Raw genomic sequence first — 10,760 nt, 5'->3', positions numbered from 1 at the left:
GTAGCGCTTTCAAAATGCATGAAAGATTGCACTTATTCTTGGATTTCCGGATGCGGGCCTTTTGATGGGTTGCAAAGCACGATTATAGATGTGGTCATAGTTTTTTTAAAAGTTCAAGAAACACAGTTAAGTATTACATTTCACTAATATGTAATACTTACATATTAATTTATGAGTATTACATCAATAATTAAGGTTCAAGCTTTCTCTAAAGTTTGAACCTTGATTAATATTAATTTAATTAATCAATGATTGTTACTTGAAATTAAACCATAATAAAAGATGCGGAGATTAAATGCACCTCCTACACAATGGTGAGATAGAGACAGGGGGGGGAACATCATTGATAATCAATGCCGGACACTGGGACACTGGACGCACAAGCTCAGAATTTCAGAAGTCTCGGGGGTCTCCCTGTCGTTCCTTTTCTTTTGATTGACAGTACACGTTACTACCATCTAAACAAACACATGCACGCACACACATCGAATGATCGAGACATTCAAGACATGCACGCACACACATACCCACATCGACACATACAAGACGCACAGAGACAGACAGAGCAGGAAGAAGAAGAAGAAGAAGAAGAAGAAGAAGAAGGTATCTACACTATAGCTTCTTCAATAAGTCGTTGAGAGAGAGAGAGAGAGAGAGAGAGAGAGAGAGAGAGAGAGAGAGAGATGGTTCAGACAACAAGGGTCGGTGCAGTCAGTGTTATCGGAATCGATCACACCGAGATCTCTTCTCAATTACTAGCTCCTCCTCCCCAATTATCATTATTACATGCCACCACCAGCTGCACTTTGCCGCGGCCCTCGCCTGTCGAAGAGGACAGAGATCGCCAAAAACTTGCGCTTAAACAGCGTCCTCATCATCATCATTCTCCAGCTGGCCTTCATGGTCACACTTGCCAATCCCATCAAACTCACAGCGACGTCAACAATATTGTAGTCTTCCCTTCCTTCCTTCCACCACAAGTGAAGCACCTGCGGGACTCGGCTGCACGTGCCATGGCGTTGCGGATCGAAAGACTTCCTGTACAGGTATGACCTTCTCAACACCTTCATCAATCCCAATTGCTGTAATATGGCGCATATTCTAGTGGAAATCGCAGCAATTTATAACCACAATTAGCCTGCACACTCGCCCGTTTGGAGATGACAATTAGATCGACATAACGATACTGCAAACAAGCTATTGTATCTCCATCCGCTTCCTTTCACATGAAGTAAGGAAACCAATAGTACCGTACTTATCTTCATTCACTCTAATTTACAAGGGTACGTATGCCTCGTGAATTCATGTACAGGATCTTTATTTACGGCCAATAAGCAGTTTGAGCTGCATTCTTGCAGTTGTGCACATTCTCCAACTGGTTGATAGTTTTAGAAGAGCTATATGCTATATTTTTTCAGTAGACCTGCAGCTTCATTAGGGAACTTGATATAATGCTGCTCAAAATTGTGCGGATCATTATCAAATTCAACTGCTTTTAGACTCTCAAAAGAGAGCTGTTTTGTGCTTCAATAGCTGTAGACATTTTCAATAAACAAACTGTTAAGAAATGGGCACTGAATACTAGAGTGAATATATTTAGAGCCACTGCTATGAAGGATCATGAGTTGAACTCATCTTTCTGTATACTCATGAACAATTGAACACAGCAAAGTTGCTATGATGACTAGTGTATTCCAGTTTGGATCATGGGACAATAAAGCCAGACCATGAGTGTAGTTGGATGATATGCACAGATGCACATTGTTGCATGCATTTGGGATTGGCTATGGCAACAGTTATCGATCTACATCATCAGGCATATTGAGCATGGAAGAATATGTGCCGTTTCACTGAATCGCTTTAGAGTGAGCTTGTCAAGCAGCACATTGTGCATAAGAAATCTTTCCAAAACTCAGAAAGCAGGGCAGTCAATGTCAGCATTGTCAATCATTGGGCTGTTGCAGCCAACTTTGTAACTGAATTGCTACACAGGCCACTGGTGTAGCCTTATCTTGAGAGTTATTGTTTTGTCATTTTGTGTTTGGTATCCGTAGAGGCGAATAATGGTACCCTTGGAACAGAACCCAGTTCTCAGACATCAAATGACAAGTAAGTTTTTCCAAAAATCCCATGATGATATGGAACCCAGTTCTTGGACATCAAATGACATGCATTCGTGGGATATTGATTTTTGACATGTAAGATGTGTTCTGTTCACTCTCGAATATATGCGGGTTTTAACTAATGTTGCAGGTTCAGGGAGTCTGGCAACCTCCATGTATTAGAGCATGAGACCGACTAGCTTAAACTGAAAGGGGACCAAAGTGATCAGGGAAAGTGAAGCTGCATAAAACTTACAAGATAATCATCAAAATAAAAGGTGCCTATGGAAGGACTTCAATACCATGCCATATATAAAAGAGTGGATGCCAATAAGCGACCAAAATACCCCATGAAATGACCCATGAAATGAATGAATTTACTTACAACATCGCCTGAGGTGCATTTGAGAGCTTGACACACTGTAGCTCGTGGCTTCCCAATGATGATCATGGTTGGGTGGTGAGTTAGCCTACACCTCTGTTCTGTTTCATTGATACATGCTACAGTTGTAGTTTCTTGAATTTCCTGCTGTCTTGCAGGCCTTCTAGGTTCTCAGAGTCGACTGGGACCTCGACTTGCGGACCTACTTCAGGATTGTGTTTTACTCTTGAATCTGCAGTTATCTTATGGAGTAGCAAGAAGCAACACATTGTTGCTCTTTCTTTAGCATAGGAGAACATCAGGGCCAGTTGTGTGGCTGAAAGATTGCTTGGATACACTGGCTTTCTAGAGTCACACTCGTTCATCATTGAGTGCAACAATGAAATCTTCTTGACTATTGCGAATTTGATCTGGTGTTCAATGCTTGCACAAAGCACATAGAGATCCAATATCATTTTGTAATATAGGTTAGGATCCTCAGCATGGAGTTCGAGATAGTCTAATCTTTACCCAGGGCAATGTGGTGGATCTAATGATAAAGACTCTTCTATTGCCTTTGATTCTTTGAGACTTGGAATGGGTAGGTGTTTAAGCCTCACAGGATTGAGAGGGAACTTGTGAGCCCTAGCACTAAACCAAGTGGCAGACAGCAGGGCTCCACTATTTTAGCCTTTTTTGGGGTTTTACTGGCCTTGGGCCAGTTTGTGCCTAGCCATTTGGTCATTTTAGGGCAGACTGATTGGTGCCTAACTCTTAAAGTTCTATGTTTGTTTACAGGCAGCATTGCTAGCATCACATTGAGATTTAGATGGTTTTAGAGAACTTGAATAATCAAGCCTGGCAGTGTACTTCCATCCTTGGGAAGCTTTGATCTCCTTGTCAGCCCATTTGAACGTAAAACCTGTCTTCTGTAGACCATGTAGTGGAGCTGCGATCCTGGCAGCTCCCTTCATGAATCTCATGCAAGAAGACATATGAAGCTTTGTACATCATGTACACATGTCAAATGAGGCCATATCACCATAACATTTACAAGTTCAGGATCTATGCAAAAGGAATTTCAAAAACAATATATCCAAAGTATTGAATGCTTTCAATTTGCATACTTTTCAGGATGGACAGTTTATGCTTCTGTAATTCCAAAATTTTTTAGCGAGATGTCTCCAATATTCCTTCTCTTTCTTGCAATAACTGAAATATCATCAAATTATGTACATGCACATTTTTAACATAATTGAAGAAAAGCTCGTACTTCAGTCCATCATCCTATTGTTAACAGAAAAGGAAGCAGAGCCTTGAAAAAGGAGTAATTATTGGGTCTAAGCTTTTCTTAGAGTTTTGTTTCATGTCTACAGGTTCAATTTTTCTATAGACAGTTGTAGATCTGTCAATAACCTTCTGTAAATTTTGGTCTGTTTTATTAGACAAGTTTTTTGGAGAAGCCGATCATGACAAGCTGTGTAAAACCTAAAAAATTCAGAAAGGATCAATGCCCTGTGCTTCTACTTCATGGGTTTGATAGGTAAAATTTAAATGATCTCTTAGATGACTTGAACTGCATATGCCAGAGGTTGACACTATTGCATTTTCTTTTCAGCTCTTGTCTTGAATGGAGCAAGACATACCCCAAACTTGAAAGACACAATTTGGAATGTTGGGCCGTTGACATACTTGGATGGGGATTCTCATGTTCTGGTAAAGCAACTTTAGCTGTAAAATACCCAAACAAAGTACCAGTGCTAATATATTTGAACAAAGTATGATAACTATTTGTATAATAGGATTTTATGTAAAGGACCATAGGGTTACAAGTGGAACTGATGCGTCAACTTGAGGCACCTGATTTATCTTGAATGTTGTTCTGACAAGAAACTCTTATTGACAGAGGGACTGAAATCTGCTGGTGTTGCTGAAAAAAGGGAGCATTTGTATCAGGTAATATTCTCATGACTCATTAATAGGATGAGGATTTTAAGTGTACAGTGGACTGCCAATTACTAAAGGGTACATTCTTCTGCATTTAGTTTTGGCAATCTTACATACAAAAACCCGTAATTCTGGTGGGCCCCAGTCTTGGAGGAGCTATGGCAATAGATTTTTGTCTTGCTCATCCAGAAGCTGTGAGTTAAAAATTTGAGAATTGTGTGTTCTTCCCTCTCATAGAGGTTTGTCATTGGTAGTAATTTTCTAACATGTCTTTAGGTATCAAAACTGATCCTTATCAATGCACAAGGTTATGCTGAGGGCACTGGAAGATTGGCAGTGTTGCCTAAACTTCTTGCTTACGCTGGGGTAAGTATGTCTAAAATGTGCTGATATCTTCAAACACCAATCAAAATGTTGGGTGTCTTGCATGTACTAATGAAATAATGGCATTCCATGCAGTTTTTCTTAAAAATGAAGGTCTAATGTAAAAAAGTTCTCAGAATTTCTAGAAGGTTTAGAATCCAAATGTTGAGAAAAATGGTTTGTTAAAATGGAAGGTGTTTGTTGTAACTGCTATCAAAAATGGTGTTTTATGAACAGTGATTCTTTAGAAACATTCATGAACATGCACAGAGTGTTATATGAGTGCTAGAGAAAATCATTTTAATTCTTATTTACTGTTGACAAAGTACTCTACCTGAGATATTAATGTATGGCATTCTGTTGCAGGTGCTTTTGTTGAAGAGTGTGCTATTGCGGACTTACGCTTATTTTCTTATTCATCATAGAATACAATGGAATGCAGTGATTGATCATCTAAATGTATGATAATCAGCTTTTACTTATGAGGAAGGAATTATATGCAGCAAGATTCAAGTAGCAGGTTTATCAAGATATTGTTTTAAAATGGCTTCTTGGTTAGGGGTTTTGCATAGTATCACACGAGTATCAATAAAGAATATGTAGATTCAGTGGAGGGATATTACTAAGAATAATTGTACTTTATGGCATTTGAAGGATTAGTTCAAGCTATGATTCAATAAAACTAATATCTAATCTCTACCTTTTTGTGTTTTCTGTATCCAAGTACAACTACATGCAGGAGATTATCTAACATTTTACAAGACATCCCAGATTATCTAGAGGTTAGAGAAACACAAAAGATTTTTAGTGATTGTGTGTGACAGTAAGTTGTCACCTTTGCTAGCTTTGGAGTAGCTTTGTGTTCAATTTTTTGACCTTTGTATTGAATTATTGCCTATTCTAGGCACAAACAGGTTTGTCTTGGCCATGCCTCCCTCTTGGTGTATGGATTTGGGAGGAGTACGATCCTAGCGAGAGTAGCTTCAGTACATACCTCATCCCCTTTTCTTGATACACCATTGAATTAAGAGGTGCATTCCTAGTTTGACTGCATGAGGTACTTTCCTAGTTTGGCTGCACTATTGAGATTTTTTGTAATGAACGGGGATCACGGGAACATGGCAGGGGAACATGCCAGTCATACTGACGGTATATGTGTAAGAGGGTATTTTTAGGCATCACAGAAATTATCAAGAAACTCTCTTTTCACCTTCTCAAGCTTCCATGGCTTCTTCTTCTTCTTTCTTTTTCCCTCTTTCTCTCTCTTCTTCTTGCCTTTCTCTCTCCTCTCTCTCTTCTCCTGCAGTCCTTCTCTCTCTCCTTCCCCTTAGTTAGGACAGTTAGGTCTCTTTCATTACAAGTGGTATCAGAGCTTTGTCTTTGATCCTTCTCTTTTCCCATAGATTTAGGGTTCTCACAGTTTCCCACAGTTAGAAAACTCTAGTTACATCTCTCTCACAGGTACACAGGAGTACTCAGGCAGGCTGTCAGCCCTCTTGAAGACTATGGCAGCCTTTCTTGGAGCTTTTCCAAGAACCATGGACACATTTGGAGACGGGCAGACAAATTTGACAGGTCGTCATTAATTTTCATGCAAGTTTCTTGAGGGTTTTGGGCAAAAAGGAGGGTAGCACAGTTAGAGAAGGCCAAAAGCTCAGTTACTTTTTAAGAAGACCTTCTCTCTTCTCCTTTCACAAGCTGCCTGCAAGCTCCCATGGAGGAAACCAGCCCCAAATCTTGCTCTCCCCCTTCTTCCATGAAGCATCAGCCTTGCCCCTTCATCTTCTGAAGCTCAGGAGCCACTGATCAAGCAGGGCTAAGCTGGGTGGTCATCCCCAACCCTCCAGGAGCAGCCCCGAAATTTGCCGCGCAAAAAACGGGCTGCTTTCTAGCCTGCTAGACAGCTCCCCAGCCCTCCTCTCCTCCTTGGATCTCACTCTTGGCTCTTGGCAAGTCTCTCGGGCAACATTGAAGGCTTCCTCCTCAGCTCTTGGACTTCCCTTTCCACTTCAAGAGACCCTGATCTGGTGCAGTCCATGGCACCATGGAACCTTGGCATCAAGCTCAAAAATCTTGAAGATTTTGGTCTTTTCTTGGTCCCCGGGAGTCCCTCTTCAAGCCTAGCTCAAGATTTTTCTTGGCCTAACCATCAAGAAGATTTTGGTCTTTTCTTGGCCTAACCATCAAGAAGCACGGGAAGAAGATTAGAAGCAAGATTTGAAGACATGCACTTGTGGGCAGCCATGGCTATGGGAGTAGAGCTTCAATTTCAGCAAGAGCTCTTCATGGGAAGGTCCTGAGCCATCCTTCCCCAAGCTTGACTTCACCCTTTCTTGACGGAGCACAACCATTTTGGAGCTATGGAGCATGCGGGATCAAATTGGAGCTCTCATGAAGGACTGAAGTGGCATTAGTATGGCTGCTTTCTTTTCCAAATGACTGAAGGTAACCGATTCTTGGCTCTTATTCTCTCCGTTTAAGCCTCTTGTTGAATCCTATCCACTTGTTTGAGAGAATGTATGAGTCCAAGTAGATAATAGGAGTCCCAGACATTATATTCATGCTGAATATTAATCCTAGTCATTTCCCTTTGATCTTATGGCATTGGAATGGATTTTACTCATACTGAAGCTTCATTGAGATTATATGTTTGCTTACCCATAACCCGTTTGGCTTCTTGTGAATTGGTTGAGCCAAGAATTAATAAAAAAATCCATTGTATAAGGGTGAGTAGGCAGTGAGTCACTACCGGTAAGCTCTCTATTCCTATTTCCCATTCCAATTCCATGCACTTCATAAAAAGCCCAAAATTTTGATTCTTGAAATGCATCTCATGCTGGGTGTTTAATTAATAAATGTCTACCATGTATATTCCGGGTGAGGAAAAGCCCGATGTCAGGCGAGGTGGCAAGATAAAAGAGGGGTGACCCCCCCTTGCCATCAAAGACCCTACGGTTTGGGAGATACACTCAGTTTTGTGCCCAGAGATACTGTGGGACAGGCAGCAGTCCTACAGCTGTCGTAGAGGGGATCGAGGGCTTTCATTTGAATCAAAAAGTTTGGTGATCGGAGCTTTCTAGCTCAAGATATCATCATTTCTGTAACAAGGGGTCTGGTGGACTGCACTTGGGATGGCAGGCCACAAGGGTAAAGCGAAGGCCCAGGAGGACTTTCAGCGTGAAATAAGGGACTCCCGTGCCTCAATGAACGATCCTAGCTCAGCCCAGGAGGATCGTGAAGACATGTTTGAAGAGGGTGCCCTCGAGATAGACCGCTTATCTTTGCTCAACCAAACCTTATGCCAACATGAGACCCATCATGCTGAACGACATCGAGAGATGGAGCAACGCTACAGGGAGATGGAAACTCGTCAAGATCACCGTCATTCTGAGATGATGGCCAAGATGGACTTACTCATAGAGCGCATGGGCGTCCTCATCCCCGCCATTGCCCCCCCCTTGGATCCACCCAAGGAGTATGTCCCTCCCCGTGAGGCTAACCGCCCTCCCCCCTTGGAGACCGGGCGTAGCCCACAAGGTCTCGGTGGTACCCATGGCATTCCCCATAGCACTTATGAGACGGGTGAGCCTTCCACTCGACATGATGAGCCCCTCCTTCCCTCCCCCGTTACGAATCCTTCAAGCCCATCCTTGGCACCCCAACTCCCCCGTAATGAAAGCTATTTGCACGCTCAGGGGAATGGCTCCAATGCAAATCTTGGGCAGCATGGAATGCACGGAGTACATGGGCAGCATGCATATGGCAATGGGCAGCATGCATATGGTAATGGGCAGCATGGACATTTTGGACAGCAAGGTCCTAATGGGCAATTTGGTCCTCATGTAATGCAAGGGGAGTATGGCCCCCATGGAAATTTTGGACAGCCGGGGATTGGACAGCAAGGCATGTATGGGCAGCATGTAGCACATGGCATTCATGGGCAGCAAGGCCCAAATGAGCTGTGTGACAAGATTGTGTTTACTAAATTCAATGGGCAGTCCTCATCCCCAGCTGAACTAGAGGAATGGACCTCTAAATTGGAAGCCTATTTTCTCCTCTACCCCCGTACCGATGAGGCAAAGATTATTTTTGCCTCCCTTCATTTAGAAGGTTTTGCCTACACATGGTGGAGATTCGTTCAAAGAGAAAATCAGCAATTTCGTGATTGGGAAGAGTTCAAGATGTATATGATCCAAGTTTTTGTCTCCCCGGTGGAAAAAGAACATTTGGCTAGGCAATCGCATCAATTTGATTAGCGAAATCTCACCGTGAGGGAGTACACCAACCAATTTATGAACCTATCCATGTATGTTGAGGCAGTCAGTGATGAGGCCAAATTGCATAAATACATTTATGGGCTAGATGCATATCTCTCAGCTGATGTAATGGCTCAAAAGCCAGCCACCCTGTTTGCAGCCATAGAATTGGCTGAACGCTATGGTCGGAAATACCGTCGCAATGAGGGCATGCAGCCCATTGCAGGACAGCAAAGATACCCTATCAGGAAACCCCCATATGCTAATAATTATCGCAGCAACAATGCAGGGAATGGCAGCCCCAAAATCCCTACTTACTCCACTTTTAATGCTGAAAGGAAATATGGGAGTTTTGGGACAACACCACCCTCCAAAAGTGACCCAAAGTATGCTGAAAATAAGACAAGGAATAACTTCAGTCCTAACGGTCAAAAATTCATTTCTTCTGAAGTTGTCAAGGATAGAAAAGCCAAAGACTTGTGCTTTAAATGCGGGGATAAGTACACAACTGATCATGCATCCAAATGCCCCTTCAAGAATGCCATTGTCAAGTTTAATAGCATGTATGTGCTAGAAGATAGTGACAAGTTAGAAGATGACTTGCATGACAACTCTCCCATGATGACACTTGCTGAAAATGCTGAATTTGAAGAGGATCTTGATACCGATCAGTTTTATGACTCACCAGACGGGTTCCCTTTTGACCCTGGTGGCTGCCCCATTGATGACATGCTTGGGAATGGGCCTTGGCACCCCTCATTCAACACTATATCAGCTTGCTCGATCTCCATGAATGCATGGACCGGATCTAGGAGCCCGAACACCCTACGAGTGCATGGTAACATTGATGGCAAGAGTGTATACATCCTCATAGATAGTGGCAGCACGCACAGTTTTGTGAATAAATCGACTCTTGGCCGTTTGACATGTGTTCCCACTGAATTACAGCAACATCTTCGGGTTCAAGTGGCCAATGGAAATGAGGAAGTGAGCTCCCATGTATGTGTGAGAGTGCGCAATGGAAGAAGAAAACACGAACACAGAGGAAAGACAGAGAGAAAGCAGAGAATGAAGGAAGAATATCTGCACTGGCTGAAATGGATGCTGAATACTCTGAAATGGACTGATCAGTCCATGCACGCAGCCCGAAGTGTCAGTGAGGGCACCAGATTAAGCTGGAAACAAGGGCAGAACCGATGCCGGAGTGGGAGAGGAGAGACTGCGCTGAATCTGAAAAAGAATGTGTATGGCTGATGGGGGGGGGGGGGACTGCTATATATAGCCCCCCAGCCATAAATCTGGCCGACTGGTCAAAAAGCTGGTCGACTGCACCAACAAGCAGCCTCTAAAGGCTGACTACCACAAAAAATAGCTATACCTAATCTGACAAAGCTCCTCTGTCTCCTGCCGAACTCTGATAGGAGCTCACAACCAGGAGATGACAGACTGACACTGAACTAGAGCAGTCTAACACCCCCTCTTAGATCCTGGGAGGGTCTGAAGATCTAACAACCGCATGTGATGAAGCAAAGAAGGCTGAGGCAAAGGCTTCGTGAAGAGATCAGCCGCATTGTCCGCGGTGGGACAATAGGCCACCGCCAGCTCCGAATCCACGATCCGCTCTCGAACATAGTGGTACTGAACCTCAATGTGCTTCGTTCGAGCATGAAACACTGGGTTCTTTGCCAGAGCAAGGGCACTCTGGTTGTCCATGCACAGCTCCGTAGGACC

At 43.0% G+C, this 10,760-nt stretch overlaps 1 protein-coding gene across 3 annotated transcripts in view; it reads left to right on the top strand.

The window, feature by feature from the left end:
- Positions 1-324: 324 nt before the first annotated feature.
- LOC148030747 (alpha/beta hydrolase domain-containing protein VTE7-like) overlaps positions 325-10,760 on the top strand; it is an 84,330-nt gene continuing 73,894 nt past the window's right edge. For all 3 annotated transcript variants that reach the window (XR_015691796.1, XM_087684253.1, XM_087684252.1), the window contains exons 1-8: positions 325-603; positions 712-1,046; positions 3,909-4,006; positions 4,082-4,179; positions 4,370-4,419; positions 4,509-4,604; positions 4,687-4,776; positions 5,140-5,232. Coding sequence is in view for 2 of the 3 variants with exons in the window: in XM_087684253.1 (XP_087540379.1) it covers positions 354-603; positions 712-1,046; positions 3,909-4,006; positions 4,082-4,179; positions 4,370-4,419; positions 4,509-4,604; positions 4,687-4,776; positions 5,140-5,232 (1,110 nt within the window). In the remaining variant the exon portion in view is untranslated. The remainder of the gene's footprint in view (positions 604-711; positions 1,047-3,908; positions 4,007-4,081; positions 4,180-4,369; positions 4,420-4,508; positions 4,605-4,686; positions 4,777-5,139; positions 5,233-10,760) is intronic.

This window comes from Lygodium microphyllum, chromosome 9 (genome assembly GCF_053477565.2).
Source record: "Lygodium microphyllum isolate KBCC chromosome 9, Lygodium_microphyllum_v1.1.10, whole genome shotgun sequence".
In the NCBI taxonomy this organism is placed as follows: Eukaryota; Viridiplantae; Streptophyta; class Polypodiopsida; order Schizaeales; family Lygodiaceae; genus Lygodium; species Lygodium microphyllum.
Note: the sequence above shows the minus strand (reverse complement) of the source record. Positions and strands in the feature narration are given on the sequence as shown.